Genomic DNA, 21321 nt, shown 5'->3' on the forward strand with positions numbered 1-21321 from the left:
TTTGAAATTACAAAAGTAACTCTTGAAATTCGTATAAAAGACGTCTGTCCACTTGCCTTTGAGAGGGTGCTGAAGATGTTTTTACAAGCAACAACTGGACAGGCGACAAGTCAAGATATAAATGTACTCCTTGAACATCAAACCACTAAGCATCCTTCAGAGATGAAACACCAATCACTGGGTATGTACATGTAGAGAGTCGTTTGGACATCTGTCCGGAGATTTGCAATGAGATGTTTTTCTATTCTCAGCGTCTTTGTCAGGTCTAAAAATAAACTACTCAGTATATAGAGCTCTGACAAAATGTGATTGCCCCTTAGTTTTGGTGGTAGTGGGTCATCGGGCTCTGACAAAATTCTGTCGCCAACGTAGTTCTGGTGTTAGTAGGTTACCAGGCTCTTAAAAAATTCCGTCGCCCATTGTGGGGCTGGTGGGTAGTAGGCAATCAAGCTCTGAAATAATGTTGTCACCAATTTACGTCTGGTGGTATTACATGTAGGTAATCGGGCCAAAACGAATACGTTTGCTCCTTGTATAGGGCTGGTAGTAGTGGGTAATCGAGAACTGAAAGAATGCCTCGTCAATTATCTCCGGTGGTAGTAGGTAATCAAGCTTTGACAAAATGCAGATTGCCCCTTGTAGCACTTGTTGTAGTAACATGTAGTAATCCAGCTCTGACAAAATGCAGCCGCCTACATGTATGTAGCTCTGGTGTTAACAGTTAAAACAGCTCCAAAAATACGCTGTCGCCAATGAAGCACTGGTGGTACTTGGTAATCGAGCGACACAACAAATGCGGTCACCCCCTGTAGCTCTGGCGGTAGATCATCGACTAACAATGTTTGATGTCATACATTCTTGGCACAGTTACTGAGATCATAATTTAATCCTGTTGCCATGCTAGAGCATCACAGCCCCAGTACACGCCTGCAGTCAATCAGTGCCCAACGGTTCCCTACAAATACTGTTTGCATGGTTTGCATTACGGCAAGGTTATTTCCTCCTCTGTACAGTGCTGTCGTTAAAATGACAGTAAATGGAGATTCAAATAAGTCCTCGAAAATATATCCAAAGGTAGAATAGTATCAATATTATAAAGCCCTTTGATTAAACAGAACGCACTTTATTTGAAGGAGAGTATTATATGAAGTTCTTCACTTTTAAAACAGAAAACAGTTCTCTGTTTGTTGTCGATTTCAAAATCAGTTTCTCTGTCAATTGTTAAAAAACAGTTGATTCACAAATAATTATCTCCAAAAGAAGGAGAGTATCGTTATTATTGTTCTTCACTTTAGCTGACACCAATTTCTTTGTCTATTGTCGATTTCAAAATCAGTTTCTGTATCAATTGTAGTCCTCACAAAAGTATCTCCAAAAGTAGAATTGAGTAATTTTGTTATGAAGTTCTTCACTCAACAAAAAGCAGTTTCTTTGTTTGTTGTTGATACATGTAGGTTCTCTTGTCAATTGTAGTGCTGCCGTTAAAAAAATAGTAGATTCAAATAAGTCTTCTGGCAAATATCTCCAAAAGAAGAATAGTATCGTTATTATTGTTCTTCACTTTAGCTGACACCAATTTCTTTGTCTATTGCCGATTTCAAAATCAGTTTCTGTATCAATTGTAGTCCTCTCAAAAATATCTCCAAAAGTAGAATTGAGTAATTTTGTTATGAAGTTCTTCACTCAACAAAAAGCAGTTTCTTTGTTTGTTGTTGATAGGTTCTCTTGTCAATGGGAGACTTTCTGGGACGATAGAGGGCAGCAGACTTACCGGGTAAATCCATTGTTCTCAGAATTATGCGCATGTTCAGAACTACGTAAACAATGGAAATTTACCCGGTATGTCTGCTGCCACCTAGCGTTGGAAAGTCTCCTATTGTAGTGCTGCCGTTAAAAAAATAGTAGATTCAAATAAGTCCTCTGGCAAATATCTCCAAAAGTAGAATAGTATCGTTATTATTGTTCTTCACTTTAGCTGACAGCGATTTCTTTGTCTATTGTTGATTTCAAAATCACTTTCTCTCTCAATTACAGATTTCGCAATCATTCAGGAAGAGTTCCTGCTGTTCCAAGAACCGGAAAACAACAACTGGGGTTTTTCCAGGGGACTACATGTCATCATGAAATTTCCGTTGCTGTGGTCTTTCATTGTCACACTTGAACTTTGTGATGTTCAAACAGCCTTTTTTTTTTCCCTGACAAACTTGAAAGGTAGAGTCATTGATTGGTGAATAAAGATTGAACTCTATCAGATCTGATCAGAAAGATTAATTATTGAAAGATGAATTAAAAAAAATTAAATTTGCAAGTTTTCAAAAAGTAGAAGAGCAAATTTGCAAAAAGTATTAAAGAGGAGGAGCCTCGACTAATCCTTTAGCAATTGGGAACAGATTGTTTGCTTTAGGGCTTTTTAAGAATGTAATGTGTGTATTATTAAATTATTATAACAATATTACTGGCAATTAAGGATGCCTAATAAAAGTGAACTTAATCACTGTACATGAAGCGTGTTACCTGTAAACATGGATGCTTGCTATGCGAAACAGAAACACAAGGGTTAACCCATACTCTTCAAGTGTCAAGACAAAGACTTGAACCCACACTCTGCTGATCAGAAACACGTGAGCTTGAGTCTAGTGCTCTGAACTGTTCCGCCACAAAAATAAACATTTATGACAAGGTTTAAAATCTGGGTTACTAAAACTTCCCTGGGGTCAGTAATTAAAATGTACAGTTTATTTTCCCAGTGGACTACATTACAAAAAGCTTTTATAAAATAAACAAAGTCTATAGGACTACTTACATCTCGGAGTATTCATGTGTAATTCTCCATAATTTCACATGGTCAAAACACTTGAACAATGTCACTAGACAAAGGGTTTTTACAACAAACGGATATTACATGTCCGAGCGTGTGTTCTTTTGCATGCACTTCAAACAAAAACAAGAACCATAGAAGAATAAAATTGCCAAGATTTCCGATAGAAGTCTTGAAGTTAAATCTGAAATGTAAATATTTACCAGAATAGCATTGAAGTTCTAAACAAACATCAACAAATTTGTTCACGCTCCATGAGCGTTGACACTATTGTCAACTTGACAATAGTCTCCACGGAACTACTTTCCTCCACAGCCAACAGATACAAACTGAAGCGCAATCTGACTTTATAATGTAGTTCCAGCAGACGAGTTTCATCAACACATAGTTATCCACACCGGAATAACCGAAACGCTATACTGGAAACAATACACTTTTTATTAGCCGTTGAACAAACTTCATCGATGACTCAAACCAAGTTTACACAAATTAGTTGACACTTTAGAACGAGAATTGTGTGTGCTCGGTTACGTCCAAAACTCTGGCATCACCACTCATCTCGGCCCAATAATAACAAAGAGCTGCTTCAGCAGGGAATATCGTTTAACAACTCGCTGCTAAGCAGAAATGGGCAGGATACCCAGTCACAAGTTATACACCTGACGTGGTAGTTTGGCTGGTAACCTCACTATGGTAACCCAATTTTGCTTTGCTTAGATTTACTGACTGTTGTGCTAAAAGCAGTCAGGGCTGTATGCTTCGTTTTTGGAAGGGCAAGGGCACCAAGGCAATTTCTCTTTGGCAAAGGGCACCCTATAAGGAAATTGTAAATTTCTACTGGAGCATTTCAAGGGCACCAAGGCAATGACAAGGGGCAACGGAGGCAATCGCCTCCGTTGCCTCCGTGAAGTATCAGGCCTGAAGCAGTTCTATGAAATAAGACCCTGACTGAGAAGGATACAAGCACTGTCCTTCATGTACATGTAGGCATATATGTACCTTCACCAAAGTTTCTGACATGTATACGTATTCCACTACGCCGACACAAAAGGTAAAATGCTTGCAAATTTACGCCCAAAACTCTGTTATCAATGCTCATCTGAAAAAGGATGTACATGTATACAAGGATTGTCCAATAATGTTTTCTGCAGCGTCAGCACAAAATGTAAAGTTTGTTCAGCGACAAGAACACAAGTCCCTGGACATACCTGTTTATTATTGGGGGGGGAAACTAACACAAAATAAACCCATAAAATTACACCTCAGTCTTTTTTTTTGGGTCCTGAATTTTATAACCAGACCTTTGTAACTCTGACTATGGGATAGGAAGTGAGCCTGCTATCTGCCCAAACAAGATTCAAGGATGATCACAAACATCCGCTTTGGGAACAATTGCCGAGTAAGAACAAAACTGGTTCACCATCAGATCCCCCAATGATGACCTGTCAATGGTCAAGATGGCACTATTAAAAAGAACTCTCAAACAACTTTCCTTTATAAACGACCCACCTCGGATGACCTAGAGCTAACCCGCAACTCACCCAACATTAAAGGCATTTGACACTATTGGTAATTACTCCAAATAATAATAAGCATAAAACCTCACTTGGTAGCGAGTAATTGGGAGCTGTTGATAGTATACAAAATTGTGAGAAACAGCTCCCTCTGAAGTAACGTAGTTTTCAAGAAAAATATAATTTCCCTTGAATTTGATTTCGAGGTTCCAAAATCAAGTAACTAAAAGCACACAACTTCGTGTGACAAGGATGTTTTTTCTTCCATAATTATCTCGCAACTTGGACGACCAATTGAGTTCAAATTTTCACAGGTTTGTTATTTTATGCAAATATGTTGAGATACACCAAGTGAGAATACTGGTCTTTGACAATTACCAATAGTGTCCAGTGTCTTTAATCCTCAAAGGCCAGCTCTATTTTTGGAACCATGAGACAACTCTGGAAATGTCTAGCCTGACCCTGACCTTCTCTCTCTCTGGGGGGGGGGGGGGGGGGGGCCACCTAGGCTGACGAAACTCTGGCAGCCCATCAGGACTCTTCCGGTCTACTGGAGGTAGAGGGGCTCAACAAATTTAGGCTGCTCGAAACTGTGACGCATTGTGGACGTAAATGAGGGCACTCTCGTCTACGAACACTGTGGTCGTGGGCGCTTTCTTTTTTTGTATGAGGACTTTGACAAAAGTTATCTGAAGGCTATGCTCACAACCTTGTCTTGAAACCTCCCTGATATTTCACCGAGGCAATAAGGCGATTGCCTCTACGCCCCCTGAGGTGGATTTCACAAAGAGTTAGGACTAGTCTTATCTCGAGTTAGGACCGGTTACTCGTCCTAACTTAGGACTATCCATGCAATTTTTATATCTCCTCGGACTAGTCCTAAGTTAGGACTAGTCCTAACTCTTTGTGAAACCGACCCCTGGTCGTTGCCTTGGTGCCCTTGAAATGCTCCAGTAGGGTGCTTGAACAGGCCTGAACCTAATCAGGCCATTCTGGTCTTAGAACAGCAACTGAAACAGTCCTCAACCTTCATGGTTTTACTTCTTCAGACGATCAGACCTGACCACAACAGCTCTCACAGTCGATGGAACACTGACTCCAGTCAGAGGGCAAGGATTAAAAGATTCAGAGGTTTTTACGGGAGCCAGCAGCCTCGCAAAAGAGCAGTGATCTCGCGAGGGCAGTCTTCTATCCAAAGAGCTACTGAGTACTTTTTAAAAAAAAACATGTACGCTATTACCACGACTCGACTACCACCGCGCCAAACATTAATGGAGTGTCCTGGTCTAAAGTCTGGTTCAATACTTCCAGTGAATGTTAATGCAAAGCGAATTTTGACGTCACAGGACTGCTTTCACAGCAAATGTTTCGCAGGAGTTGAACACAAGTCAGTTCATATGAATTATTCCTTAGGAATTTGTGACGCCAAAGTTTGTATCGCATTCGCAGGAAGACAAGTTTACCCAAACCAAATAGTGCACCATATCTCAACGGCCTTTACATAGATGCCCCAACTAAAACTTGGCCCAACACCAAACAGTGAGTGTGCCTTTAATGACGCCCAAAATAGTACTAAAGATGACACATCAGTAGAGCCCTGGATTCCAGCCAACATCTAAGTGAATACCCTCCCCCTTCCCCCCGACTAAAATACAGACGAACACTCAATACTGACATTGAAAAGTACACCTCAACCGTTCAGCTCAAGCACATATTTTCTCAGTTGACAGCTCTGTTACTTTCCTGGCTGAGATTTTGTTTTTTCTATTGTCGTGTTGAGACCATTACGCCTTGAGTGTACCTCTATTGCATTAGACAACAAAGGATACCTGACCGTATTTGTGCAGGTATAGCATAACACAGAGATAGGATACCAGGCGAACATGATGACCGAAACACAGGCGTGAGACATCTACATGTACCAGGATGTCCAACGAGAGCAAGTTACTGGACTGTCTTCACAGAGACCCTGGATGCATGTGATCCAGTAAGGATAAAGACAGGTACCTGCTACTTAGATCCAGTTATTCCATTGGATAAACATGCACAGTGACATGAGCTTTCTGTATGCCCAAAACAGTACATTCCTATCAACGTCTGAGATAGAATTTGACTGGGTATCTCTATGTGGATTGAATATAGGTCAAAGGTGAATATACACGCCGGTTTGGAGGCAGGTCTCTGGCGTTATTCACGAGCCTCGAAGTGTGACGTCAGATGTTCAGGCTAACCCATCTTCTACTTGGCGAGGGCAATAGAGGGGGTTCCAACCTACTGTAATACTGTCTTAGACCTTAGAGTTATATATTTTAAGAACTAGAGGGCGCACTGGTGATGCTTCTTGCACAAACGCGACGGGACCGCACGGAGGTACGCGCGCCATTCTGCACGCGCGTCGAATATGAAGTACACGTTGGAACTTGTGTTTATTGAACTCTGACGTGATGCTATTTTGTCAACTTACAAAATGGCCGCACAAACACATGCTGTGAGATGCCAGTTTTGTCAACTTTAGAAAATGGCCGCCTGCGCGCATGCCGGGGCGCGTATATAGGCCAGTGTGCCCTCTAGTTCTTATAAGACTCTATGTCTTGGACTTACCGTGACCAGTCTACTCCTCTGTCTCAGCGGTGTTTCTGAATGCTCATCTTCAAGATGTGTGCCTGGTTCAGTGTAGGTGTGTCTAGCGGCTTCCTTCTTATTGCTGCTGGTCTTACGCACTCTTGTGAGCTGAGGGAGAAATTTGGTACGGAGTAGGTAAAATATAAGATCAAGTTTTTGGCCATGACGTGAATCTCTACTTAATGTGAATGGAATACAATTTAGCGTAGAAGTTTGAGCTTCGTTGGTCATGAAATTTTTGAGAATTTGTTTGTTTTAAATCATAGAGCAATCTTTTCAGGAGAGTCATGTTAATGTGTTGTACATGCTAAAATATTATTTTCCATCTCACCATAAAGACAATATTAATTTTTGTGACATTGTTTTGCTCCATTCTCAAAAACTACAGCAGCTCAGCAAGAAATATTTTAAGGGAAGCCTGTTAATTGAAAAAAGGGTAGTCGTCACTCGACTAAGCAATCAATAGTCGCATCTTTGACACTAGTCGCACTAAGCTTAGTTGGAATGGAACGTTTACACAACTAATCAGTACACGTTTAGTCAAACACGGATGTCACAAAGATGATAATGATAACTTTGTGCTACGTATTTTAGTGACAATGTTTTGATTGGGGTCCCTAAGGCCTTGGACTAAAAAAATCAATGTTTAGCGTCCTGCCTTTTTTTTTTTTTTTTTTGAGCCATTATACACTTTCGGAACAGAAAACAAACAAAAAAGTTCACAGATTTACAAATAACTTACAGGGTTTACAGAAGGGAATGGTGAAAGACTTCTCTTGAACTATAATTCCATGAAATGCTTTACTTTTTGAGAAAACAATAAAACAATTATCAATTCTCGATAGCGAGAATTATGGATTTGTTTAAAACACATGTCATGACACAGCGAAACGCGCAGATACAAGGGTGGGTTTTCCCGTTATTTTCTCCCGACTCCGATGACCGATTGAGCCTAAATTTTCACAGGTTTGTTATTTTATATATAAGTTGTGATCACAAAGTGTGGGCCTTTGGACAATACTGACATTTACTGAAAGTGTCCAATGGCTTTAACATGATTTGTGATATTTGGCCTAGTGGCTTGACTTTATGTGAGCTCTACATATGTTACATACCTTCTGGTGAACTGCTGACTGTTGTTGGCTTAGATCAGATATGTCAACGGTATGGCGAGAGGTAGGCTGAGAGATGGCAAGAGAGATGTTAATGAAGCATGTTAGACAAGAGTGAAAGCGCCTTCACATAATGCCAAATAGAATAGAATGGTGATAGCAATTACAGTACTGGGCCCAATGTTAAAAAGAGTTAGATTATTAAAATCTTCAAGATGCTATGTCAGATTTTTTGCTGATTTGACCCCAAAAATTTTGATTTAAAATTCAATAGGCATTCTGATGGGGGGGTCGAGAAAGTTACAAGCTTTCATTTGAGCCATTGCTCGAAAAAAGTCCGCCAATTATTAGTAGCAGTGAAATAAAGTGCTCAAAATTAGTTTTTGTCGGGATCCCGACAATATATCACGTGACTAATTCTTATGTGTTTTAAAAGAAACGTTTTAAATTTTTTTCATGGTTCCCGACCATAAAAAGTAAAAGTTTAACTTTTTTTCGTGATACTCAGCGGGTGATACTCTTTGCAATACCATTCACTCAAAAAAAAATTTTTTTTTTAATATTTAGGGCAAAAGATCTGACATAGCATCTTTAAGGCTAGTCCTTATAGGACTAGTGTAACTCGATATAACTCAAGATAAGACTAGCCACCCCTGGTCCTGCCAACATTTTGAGCTTCAAGTCCAGTGTAATCCAGAAGCGCCGGCTGCCAGCGATTTGGTCGACTACTTGGGCCTTTTTTTTTTCCCTTTCTATTTCTTTTTTTGGACTTAAATCTTCCCGAATTAAAATACTGTCAACGACTGACAAACCCAAAATGATTTTCTCAAAATTTGTTAAGTCTTGTTCTTATAGTTCAAAATAGCATGGAGAGATAAATTGTCACGATAACTTCCGTAAAATAAATCTGAGTCAAGGAGATTTTATCTTGTCTGGATTTGCTATGATGCAGAGCTGTCAACATTTGCATCTTGCAACATGTGCAATCAAAAGGTATTTCAAAAGGTACCTAAAAAAGGTATTTCGTCCAACAATTTAGAATTTACATTCAATACAATGAGGGCCAAATTCCATCATAATAATGTAATTTATAATGCGCCATCTATCTAGTGTAATTTTAAAACCCCTCAGACATGGAAGTTCCATGCTTCTCCTCATCGAACCCAAGTCTCGTCACTCGTGGGGTGACAGGTCTTTTTCTTCAGCTGCGCCACGCATCTGGAACTCTCTACCACTTAATCTTAGATCTTGTCTTTGTACCACAAAATTCAATCTCTTCTCAAAAATCATCTTATGTCACAGGTTTTAAAGGACTAATTTTGTTGTGTATGTTTTTCTTTGTTTTGTTTTTGGTTTACTGGCCTTGAAAACCAAGCAGGGTGGATATGTACGCATTAAAAGTCTAAATTATTATTATTATTTATTATTACAAATTGGTTTATTTTCAGGGAACTTTCTGCAATATCAGGACATGTTTAACAGAACCTCAGAAATGGCATTCCTTGGTCTCCATACATTTGATAATGGAAGCTATTGAATGTGAAACTATTGTTTGAAATACTCGTAGAGTTGTCATGTAACTCTGTGCGGATGCCAATAAAAGGACTTTTTACTTCCTGATGTGAAATGTATAGTTGCAATACGGGGCAATAAAAAAGACAGCTTTAAAGCTTTATGGTACTAACTGCAGTACACTGTACACACTGACCATCACACAGTGCCCCAAGCAGGGCTTGATGTGCAGTAACGATACATGCAAAATGTTCACTGAACCAACATTTTGTTTCCAAACATGTCAGATGTGAATCGAGAACAAAAACATTGATGTGAACGATTTCCCTTGTATAGCAGTATAGCAGCGAAAAAATGCTCCGCAGAATTTGTCAGTTGCTTCTCAAAAATCATAATTTGCACTCAATATTTAGCATTCACTGTGCCACAGAATCTAATCAGTCGAAACATTTTGCTATGCAAAATTGTTGGATGAAATCGTTCCCTAAACATCCACAGTTTCACACTTGAACTGTTTATAAATTGAACTCCTTTCTTATTTGCCGTTAGGGGTTTAGAGGGCCAGGATATATTTTGACTCTAAAGAGGTTTGGGACATTGCTTCTAATTTCTTATTAAATTAATCACACGAGTCTTGAAGGGGCTTGCACTGACTTAATGCCATATCTATAGGGCGGGCTCAAAAGTCAGACTCATCTCGACACACCCACAATCCACTGGACCCGCTATAAGACTACCTCATTGTGCTGGAATGCCGGGGTACGGGAGTAATCTTACACAATGTATTTATAAACATTTATGAAACGAGTCCAAACTAGAAAGTTCCAACATGTATGTACTGTCCCTTTATAACGTGGGGATCTTGTTCCTGATTTATCTTCAGACATGTCTGACAGTCTGAAGGGGGGGAGGAGGGGTAGTAGACATGTACATTATGTAGCGCTAAGCCAGTAAACAGTAAGCTGTAAGCTATGAAAGGAAATGAGAGGTGTTTCCTGGGGATATTGCCTTCTCAGTGCATCTTAGACAATCAACACTATTAAGACTCTAGATTGTGTATTGTGGTAGCTTTGTACAGGTAGGCAACACACATCATTGTGCGGAAGTTATAGGCCTACTCAATTGAATAATAATGAGACGTATTGTCTGTCAGTGCACATCTTAGCATCATGAACTATAAGTATTGTACAGGCTAGGTGGGTGGCCATACAACACCATTGGCGGGATGTTAACGACCACAACACTCACTCTTTATTGGGTCACCATAAAGGGAATTCTATACAAACAAAAAAACAACGTTTACCTGTATCAAGTAGCCATTGATTACAACTCAAGTGTGATAGCAAAAGACTGTCTTTTTAATAGACTGTCTTTTAATCACTACACGTATCTTTAGAACAAGAACACTGTCTAGAAAACAGAAACCATGCAACAGGACTCCTTAGGTAGGGGAATTGTTAAGACCATGGTGCTCTACGAGGACATTTTGTGCACAGTCTATTTTTGCTGGAAGATGTTTAAAAAGGAACACGTTGCCTTGGATCGGTCGAGTTGGTCTTTCAAAAGCGTTTATAACCGTTTGTTATAAAATGCATCGGTTAGAAAGAAGTTTAAAAAGTAGAATAGGCCTACAATGATCCACACACATTTGCCTCGAAATTGCGTGGTTTTCCTTTTACTTTGCGAACTGACACGGTCGGCCATTTATGGGAGTCAAAATGTTGACTCCCATAAATGGCCGACCGTGTTTGTCGACGAGGTAAGAGGAAAACCACGCAATTTCGAGTGATACTTGTGTGGATCATTATATTCTACTTTTAAAACATCTTTCTAACCATATGCATGTTACAACAAACGGTTACATACGCTTTTGAAAGACCAACTCGACCGATCCAAGGCAACGTGTTCGTTTAAGTACAGGGACGAAGAAAATGAACAAAAGGTGTCTCCACAGGTAGAAATTGGTGTGTACAGGTTTGCAAACGTATGGACAACAAAAGGTGTTTAATTAAGTTACACACAATGACCTACTAATCCTATCACAAACAATTTGGTGTGGACTGTTGGGTGATGTATTATACAGGCCACAGACTACGACCATGTAGTTCATGGCTACGCAATCTATTCCCTCCATGATGTACATTGTGTAGCCAAACTGGACACCTATTGTAAAATGTTGTCAACATGGTCAAAGGCCAGTTATCCTAACTTTGGGGTTGTGTCTAAAATGCATAAAATAACAGTACCCACTGTGTTTAAAATGTGTTCATTTTTTTAAATATAGTCCCACACAGCCCTTGATTTTCGTTCTTGAAAGGGCTAAAAGGCCACCACAGTAGAAGCACAGGGCACCGGGGCTATTCCTGTGGGTGCAGTGGGTTATTTCGAGGCCTGCTCCACTAGCCAAAGGAAAGAGCAGAGGAGGCTGAGCAAATGAGCAAACCGAATGTCATGGACGGAACTAAAAGGGGGAAGGGGGGGATAGGAAGGCTGGTTTATAAATAAACCTGGGACATGAGCCAAGGACAGACTTAATTAGGGGTCGTCTGAAGGAAATGGGCTGGGACAGAGATGAAGGGATCAGACTAGGATAAAAATATCAGGGTGCAAAAAGGGGGAGAGTATTTTTTGATTGTGATTCAATCAATGACTTAAAGGCACACATTGCCTGGGATAGGGCGAGTTGTTCTATGAAAAGCTTTTGTACTTTTTGTGTAGCCTTTTACTGGTTTGCGAACTAACACAGTCACAAAAATTTGACTCCACAAATTTTTTTTTTGCATTTTCAACTGCTTTTCATCATCTACCAACTCGACAAATGCGGCGAGTTGGTCTATGAAAAGCAATTGTAACCGTTTGAAATTGCATTTTTTTTATTTTTTACTTTACGGTCGGCCATTTTATGAGGTCAACAATTTTGACTCCACAAATTAGCATTGAATTTCAAAACAACAGTTTCCAAACAATTTTCATAGACCAACTCGACCAATTCAAGGCAACGTGTCCCTTTAAGCATGTTAAGTTGAGATTTTTGAGGAACAAAATCTTTAAAATGTTTTCCCATGACATTGCATTTACATGAAATGTATTTGTGTTTAAACCGAGAGTTGCAAGCAAGTCAACTGACGTATACGTACAAGATGAAATTGAAAGCGTGGCTCGTAAAATGAAAGAAGGAAAGGGCATGACCATAGAACAGGAAGTTTTCCATTTACTCAAAGAACAAGGGTGAAAAAACATTGTATCATTTTGTAGGCTAGGGACTATACAAACAAAAGATAAATGGTGCTACGGCAAACAGACATTGTAAGACATTGTAAGACAATGATACGGGTTAAGTCTACCTCAGAAAGCCTTCCTTGGGTTGATATGATAAATTTTTAAGGATTAATTGGCAATATTTATTATCAAGAATGGTTAGCAGTTCTTACACTACAAGTACCACATTATGAACTGTTTTACCACTTATTATTTATACATGTAACAAGAACACAAAGAGGGTTTGGTTTAGAAACAGTCAAGTAACTTATGATTGTAATAAAAAAACATATTGCAAACTGTGAATAAATGACATGAATGAAATTACACCAAACCACATACGCACACTGTCCATGTGTCAATATTGCGTATCATACATAATTCATACAAAGAAAAATTGATTAGAGCCAGATTTGGCTTTGCTTGAAAAATTGGTATACGTAGGAATCCGCATTATGTACGCGCAATACGCAACCGGACACAGGGAGTATGTGAAAAGTGGGTTAAAAACATGTCATTTCACAATGGCAAACTTGAAAACCTACCGTGGACTTCCAGAGAAGACTCAGCGCTCTCTTTTCTCCGACAGGTTGAGGCTTCTTCCACAGATGACTTCCAGGGATGCTGTACCCCTCCGAGTCCACAATCGCTTTCTGATCCTCCACGGACAAAAAGAGGCATTCCTCGCTGACGGCCTGCTTGATGGTGTCCGGCACGACAGGCTCAGCGTACTCCGATGATAGCTTGGGGTTGACTTTCCCTGGGGAATGATGCGAGGAGAACTTACTGACATCCTCGCTCGAGAAGGATCTGTGAGAGTCTCTCAGACGAGAAGGCGGATTCCTGGAGGATGACACAAGAGCGCTTTCACTCCGAGGGCGCTCTTCAGTCGGGGTGAGGACCAGAGAAGGTGGCGATGGTGAGGAGCGTCTATCGACCTCGTATTTCTTAATGTTCCTTGGAATTCGCGGTTGTTTTGGTGAGTACGGCGCAACGTTCGGGATATCTGGGAGCTTTTTTGTCTTGACCGGAAGACCTGCTGGAGAGGTCTTTGTTGGGGGTTGGTCTTGGGTTTTCGAAGGGGGAGGAGGAGGGGCAATCGACGGACGCTTAGGGGGAGAAGAGCACGAGGTTAGAAGTAAATAATCTTTGTCATCATCATCTTCATTGTGCTCTGTGCTCTCCACTGGAGTACTTGTCAATCTGTCCTGTGGATTTTTCTGGGTGAGCACCTTTTTAGTTTCCATGTAGATGTCATGTTCAAACGTTCTTTGTGGTTTGGCTGGCGGCCCTTGTGGTTTGACGGATGCCGACGGCACGTAGTGCGAGAAACTCTTCGATCGTCTTCGGGTAAACTGAAAAGAGTCCTCCTCCTTTGATTCCTTTGAGGAGAACTCTCCTTTTGTTCTTGTTTCATTCCTCAGACCTCGATTGACGTCCGCACTTTGTCTTCTGATGTCCACCTTTTTCTCGTGTCCAATGTTGGTCCCATTTGTGTCTTCCTTATTTTCAAAGTTGTTGACCATTAACAACACAGAATTCCGCACCTCAGAAGAGTCGCTTGAACTCTTCCGATTATTCCGTAACTTTACCGGAGTGCCTTTTATGTAGACTAAATCAGAGTCATTACTCGAGTGCCGATCTTCTGGCGCAGTCTTTGGTTTTGGGCTGGAGGTGCTGTTTCCATCCTTGAAGTCTCCAAAAAGAAAGTGACCCTTCGTGGTCAGGGTCAACCCTGTTGGCTTGGACGGCAACAACGGCTTATCAATCGGTGACCGATTCCTGGCCTGACCAAGCGTTTTACTCCGATTGGGTGACAAAAGTGGCGGCTTCACATTTTTAACCTCGCTCGGTGAGTTTTGATTCACGTCGGGACGCCCACCCACAGTACCTTTCCCCATACGCTGTTGAAGCCATGGAGTTACTTTGGAGTCTGCTGCCCCAACTTCAATCTGCGTCCATCGTTTCTGATCCAGTGAGACGACTTTAGGATGCCTGACAAACAGCACCTCCTCGGTGTTGTTCGAGGATGTGTTCTTCTGAGCGTTCCCGTTTGACTGTGCCGTCAACCCTTCGAAAAGATGGATGCGATCTTTAAGCTTGGCAGGACCAAGAGGAGGTTCTCTCTGAGCTGCTACTGGAGGTTTGCTGTCGCCCTTTGCAGCCCTCGATGTCATACTTGACGGCGGCTTATACCATCTTTGACGCTCCGGAAACTAAAAGAAAACAAAACAAAAAGTCACATTGAGTCAAATTTTAAAAGTTTACGAAACTGATGAGCCTGTTTGCTTCATGTTTGAAATAGAAAGAGCACCAGAGGCATTTTCTCCTTGGTAAAGGGCACCCTAAAATGAGAAAATCGTAATCAACTGGGAGCATTTCAAGGCACAGGCATTTTCTCCTTGGTAAAGGGCACCCTATGAGGAAATCGTAAGTTTCCACTGGGAGCATTTCAAGGGCACCAAGGCAATGATCAGGGGGCGTCTTTAAGCTTTCAGTCAATTTCAATTGTTTCCCTAAGCAGGTACTGAGCAAGATTTATACTGGCTGAGTAAAATGGGTCACTGCATGTACAATATTGCACTAAGCACCAGTCTCTCACCACTTTGGCCCTGGTTCGACTCCCGGCTAAGGCAATACATGCGTCCAGTTGTGCGTTGGTTTCGGCTTGATTCCATGAGCGTTTTTCTCGTGGCCTCCCAGTTCTCCTCATTCTGGAACAATCAATTACTTTTAATCTCTGGCTGTGCTCCGTGGTCATATGATATGGATGGATGTGTACTGGCTACCAAAATCGCCCTTGGCTAGAACACGTTGTTTACGGCAAAGTTCTTCACAATTCAGCTTCTCAGATGGGAGTATGGGACGTACGATAAGCCTCCCTAATTACTACCAATTTTCACAAAATATATCCTCTGCTATGGTTCATTTACTTTAATATATCAGTCTGTTTTGTTCAATCGACAAACATTTTTATTTTACAAAGTAACAAAACAAAGGCATGCGATCTCCAAAACGACAAAGTTCACGGAAAATCCAAGCGACAAAAAGATTTCCTGGTGCTTCCACAATTGAGGTTATTCAAAATCTCTTATCGTCAACGAGTCATATTAGATTCAGAGTTGAACAACTCTAGTTTCTGTAACAACACTGACCAAAGTCCACGATAGTGAAAACGTAGCTGGTTTTTTCAGAGTTCCTGATGATCGTAGAACTGTACCAGAGGACAGCAGCGCAAAACGCTTGACAAAATGTATCAGTTCCTACTCAAAACATCAAGATTTGCGACTCAATTATCAGCATTCAGTGTGCACAAAATATGTTCAGTCTAAATTTCTTGCTACATTGTACAAAAAATTGCCGGACGAAATCGTTCCCTGGACAGGATCGTACCAACTGAAAAGTATAAACTAGTTGTCTATGGCCCATCAACCCCGTCGAAGCAGTCATACAACGCCCGTGCAGTCAGAATAAAACCACAGAAGAAAATAGGAAATTGGTTACCCCGTTCTCTGGAGACCATGGCGTTTACTTTATAAATAAACTTCAGGAAACCACCCATTTTGGGTTGGTGCTCGGCGAGTGTGTTCTGGTACTTGGTGTGCAGCGGTACACGTGCAACCCTGGTTGTTATAATCGGTATGACGTCTATAGCACTGGTACATGTCTGTAGTACCGGTACACGTCAAGAAGTTTAAAGGGTCAGCGTAGAGTTAGTGAGGGTTGCGACAACTTGTGATCAGGAAGTTATTTTCAGCCCCAAAATAACCCCACTGCTATCCCCATATAATGAATGGGGTCCCAGACTAGGTGCCAGACTAGTTGAACTTCGCTCTTGGAAGGGGCACAGCAATTTCTCTCTGATAAGGGGCACTTCTATGAGAAAAACGTAAATTTTGCAAAAGAACAGGGCACACGGCAATTGCTGTGGGTGCCGTGGGTGCCATACATACATGTAGAGGCCTGTATGCTTCATTTTTAAAAAAGCAAGGGCACCAAGGCATTTTCTCTTTGGCAAAGGACACCCTATGAGGAAATTGTAAATTTCTACTGGAGCATTTCAAGGGCACCAAGGCAATGGCAAGGGGCAACGGAGGCAAGTTGCCCCTTGAAGTATCAAGCCTGCAAGTAGGAATGTGCTGTGCTGCACTTGTGAGAAAAAAAATGGCATCCAGCAACGTGACCTAAGAAATTTGGTTCCTCCATGTTAGTAACATGTTGCAACTCTCCTTTTTTTATACACAGACAGCTTTGGGTAGGCTGTAAGGCATGTATGTCTTAATCCAACCGGCATCCAGTAAACCCTTTTTTTAAGCTGCAAGACCAGAGGATAGTATACATAAACAATCTTGTGAATTTTACCCCCAAATTCAAGCCCTGATGGGAATTTGTAGCAACACAGACAAAAAACAAGGTTTTATGACAAATCATGGAGGCAACGGACTTGTATAAAACTGTTGGGAAACTATGTTAAATCTACTCATGGAAAATCAGCAAAACATTTCCTGCTGGAACACAAATCGCACCCTCAGGAAATAAAGGGTAGAGCAAGGAGTGGTCTGTTGTGCTTCTAGAATTGCCAGCAGATTACGTAGGCCCTATAGGCCTACGCACATTCACCCAATCAGCAGTATTTTAGCTACTACACTAGACCAACTTTAGTGGTGGGCTCTTTTAAAATCAAATTTAGTCCACCAGGGCTCAGCAGTTAAACCAGTAGATATTGGTAAGTACAGTGTACATCATTGCTGAACTATGCAATCTGGGGGAAATTTGTGCTTGGTCCGAGTGCTGGGCGAAATTTGTTAGTCCTGGCATAGAGCAAGGAAGAGCTCTATGGTCCTGGACACCAACCACCATGGCTACAACACTGCCGATCAGTGTCATGCCTACATATTGGTGCACTCAGATCTCCAGCACAAGTGGCCCACAAAATTCCACAATATATACAAAGATACTGTGAAGACTACATTAAGTTCACAGATTCATGAAGTCGTGTGCAATGAATTGTCCCTGTAATTATCAGGTTTACTAAACCGGAAGAAGACCATGCACGATTGTGTTCACATTATTCAGGTTTGTGTACTTTGCACTTGCAGCGGTCAGTACCTATACACCCACAGCTAACTGGCGACCTTCATTTAATGTCAGCCCTAATTTTATGACAACCCTCTTCCTGTTATTTCTCCTGTCTATCATGTAGATCAGGGCCCAATTTCATGGCTCTGCTTACCTTAAACAAAGAATCATCGGCGCTTGCAGGGACTTCTGTGTATACCTCAAGCGTATTTACTGGGTTAGCAGGGAATTTTGGCTTGTACGTGTGACTCCACGTTACTAGGCATTCTACGCTTACACAGCTACCATAGAAACTTGGCACTTGCCGTGCAAGCGGAGAATGGTGATCGTAAGAGCAGAATTCGGCGATAAGCAGAGCCATGAAATTGGGCCCTGATCTTCTGCATAGTAAATATCAGCTGTTCATTCTGCTACCGGCCAACCCTACAGACTCAAACTACTTTTAAGAACTACTAAAAATTCTATGGTCAAAGAGCCTCCAACTTCATTGCACCTTCATTGATGGAACGACTTGCCTCTTCATTATTTGAGTTTGGCTGCCGTGGCGCTCCGAAGGCTTTTTCCAACACAATCATTCTCGCATCTGGGTGAAGAGGCTTTAGAAGGAGTTGAAATAAAACTGTCTTTCTCAAAGACACAAGTGTCATGACAAGGATTCGAACCCGAACCCCCATGAATAAACCACCAGGACTAGAATTTGACGCTCTAAACCCGTGACCATGACACCCTGGCTTTTACACTAGTTAGGCCGATACTCGGCAGAAAAACGAAGACTTGTGAAACGATTTAATCAACTGGTCCCGACAGCTACCATGTAGGCCTACCTAGTCAACTTTTAAAAAAGTTCAGGGCAAACACTAAAGATCTAACATCAATACTTTGAGACGACTTTCAAGGTCTTCCATACAATGCACATCGGGAACAAAACGTAACAAGTCGTACCAATAAACTTCACAAATTGCACAATACATCAGGCCTGATACTTCACGGAGGCAACGGAGGCGATTGCCTTCGTTGCCCCTTGCCATTGCCTTGGTGCCCTTGAAATGCTCCAGTAGAAATTTACAATTTCCTCATAGGGTGCCCTTTGCCAAGGAGAAAATGCCTTGGTGCCCTTGCCCTTTCAAAAACGAAGCATACAGGCCTGATACATTCAAATAACCTCCCAAGGACATTGAGCAATAACTGTTATAAATGCAACCTGAATGGCATGTCCAGGGATATTCAATCTTTTTGGAATAACAGAAAGAAGAAAACAGAGGAATTATTGTCTGATAGCCTTCTATGAATGTTTAAATTAAAAATCTTCTTTTGGATCAAGGTACGGCCAAAGCCGTCTTGCTCTAGGCCAAATCAAACTAATTGGACCAAACTGGGGTTTTACACTGTGTTTACTCTGCATCAGTCTGTTTTTATAACCATGACCCTGGAAGGGTAAGTTCTAGATAGATCTACATCATCTACAGAAACATTGCACAACCCTGGACATTCTGCAGTGTTATTTTTTCACTAACAGTTGTTGATACACACTTTTGTTTGGTTTCTGTCAAGATGATAATTTATTTTAAAAGGGAACTATCAAGAAAGATCAACAAAAGTCAAGTGACTGAAAGTTTCAGTTAACTAGTGTCCATTTGTTGAGAAAACAGGAATTATCTACCGCGGTGTTTTCATTAAGACTGTTCACAAAAAAAGGACACTACAAAAATTTGAAAACCCCAGAGAATTATTCCAGGGAAAACCAACGCAGTCAAGTAGAGTTTGAGAACCCAATCCACAACACAAGTGCCCCCATTGTTACTGCTAGTGCTTGTTGTGTGAATCACTGTAGTGTCTACTACTAATCATTCTCGCACGACTCATCCTTTTCTTGAGCTTCTAATTGTGAGCATCTTTGTTGCCCTTCATTTGTAAAGTCAGGGTTTTAATTAAGTTTAACTTTTATTCATGACCCCCCCCCCTCCCCATGGATGACTCACTCATGGCTGTTGACTGTCAAACAATGATAAGGATTGTACCGTTTCAAAGGAAAAAGAGTACTCAACAAACAAGAAAAGAAGCTCCCCAAAAAAGTTCTGAAAAATAAATACCTCGGCTCGGGTTGGCAAGGAAGTGTTTCTTAAAGTGGTTTATATTGAATTTCTTAATTCTTAGTACAACACGGGTGCCGAGTAACTCAATAGCAATGCAGGTCTGGAATTACATACAGGCCACGTTGACCATAGCCTCAGTGCACCCGGGCCCAATTTCATGGCTCTGCTTACCGTAAACACAGAATCGGTGCTTACGGAAGCAGGGAATTCTGTGCTTACGCCAAGCGTCTTTTACACGGGTCAGCGGCGAATTTGGGCTTCTGCGCGTGCGTACTTCACGTTACTAGGCATTCTACGCTTACAGAACTTCGGCGCTTGCACGTAAGCGGAGAATCGCGATCGTAAGCGCAGAATTCGTCGGTAAGCAGAGTCATGAAATTGGGCCCTGGTCCTCGGCCTTGGTGCCCCTTCAAAAGTTTTGCGTCGATTCTCTGACCTGTGCCCTTTGCAAAGTCAAAGGAAAATGGCCTGCATTTTCTTTGTGTTTTTTTTTGTTCAGATGATCTTCCCATCAAGGGAGCTCAGCAAACTCCCACAAGGGGATATAAACACCAAACTGGCAACAACCAATCTCTCTCATACAAACATTGGTTTAACGTCTATGATTATGAATTGCACAAATCAAGAAATTGTGACAATATTAATTTAGTCGTTGTGAAATCAGCGATTAGCTGGGGGATTCGAACCCACAAACATGACTTTTTTTTTTTTTTTCAAAAGATGAAATTCCAGGCCTAGGATAATGGAAATGTTATTGTTAGGTCTAGACTCTAGGCTAATGGAAATTTTCATCGACTATGGTAACTTTGTTACTAATCAGCGATTAGCTGGGGGATTCGAACCCACAAACATGACAACCTTGTGATTACAAGTCCTGCAGTCTAACCACTTGTCAACGGTCCGGTGACTATGGTTTTCATGCCCTTCCAATTTCTTTCATTTATTTTTTTCAAAGATGAAATTCCAGGGAATCCAGGCCTAGCCCCCCTAGGCTACTACTAGAAATGTTAGGTCTAGGCTAATGGAAATTTTCTTTGACTATGGTAACTTTGTTACGTAAAATTTTGTGTACTGATAATAATAATAGGCCTACTTCTATTCTAGTTCTACCTAGAACTTTAAGGTTTGTTCCGCTATCATGACATGGTTATCGTCTCCGTTCAACTTCATGGGATCGATGGCGGAACGAACCTCGTCATTCAATGTCAATTGTCATCATGATCGTATTAATTATTCATACGTAAAATCATTGGCTCTCTCTTTAAAAACTTATCAGCCCAAAACAGTCACATTATTGTTATGTATGCATGTTC

General features: G+C 41.1%; 1 protein-coding gene across 2 annotated transcripts in view; it reads right to left on the reverse strand.

The window, feature by feature from the left end:
* LOC117305308 (DENN domain-containing protein 2C-like) overlaps positions 1-21321 on the reverse strand; it is a 44438-nt gene that overhangs the window by 22721 nt on the left and 396 nt on the right. Inside the window, exons 2-4 of one of the 2 annotated variants that reach the window (XM_033790164.1) lie at positions 13382-15052; positions 8070-8135; positions 6934-7062 (exon numbers count right to left, since the gene is read on the reverse strand). In XM_033790164.1, coding sequence (XP_033646055.1) covers positions 6934-7062; positions 8070-8135; positions 13382-15013 — 1827 coding nt within the window. In that variant the 5' untranslated portion in view covers positions 15014-15052. The remainder of the gene's footprint in view (positions 1-6933; positions 7063-8069; positions 8136-13381; positions 15053-21321) is intronic. The other variant, XM_033790165.1, reaches the window with a different exon arrangement.

Source organism: Asterias rubens, chromosome 22 (assembly GCF_902459465.1).
Source record: "Asterias rubens chromosome 22, eAstRub1.3, whole genome shotgun sequence".
In the NCBI taxonomy this organism is placed as follows: domain Eukaryota; kingdom Metazoa; phylum Echinodermata; class Asteroidea; order Forcipulatida; family Asteriidae; genus Asterias; species Asterias rubens.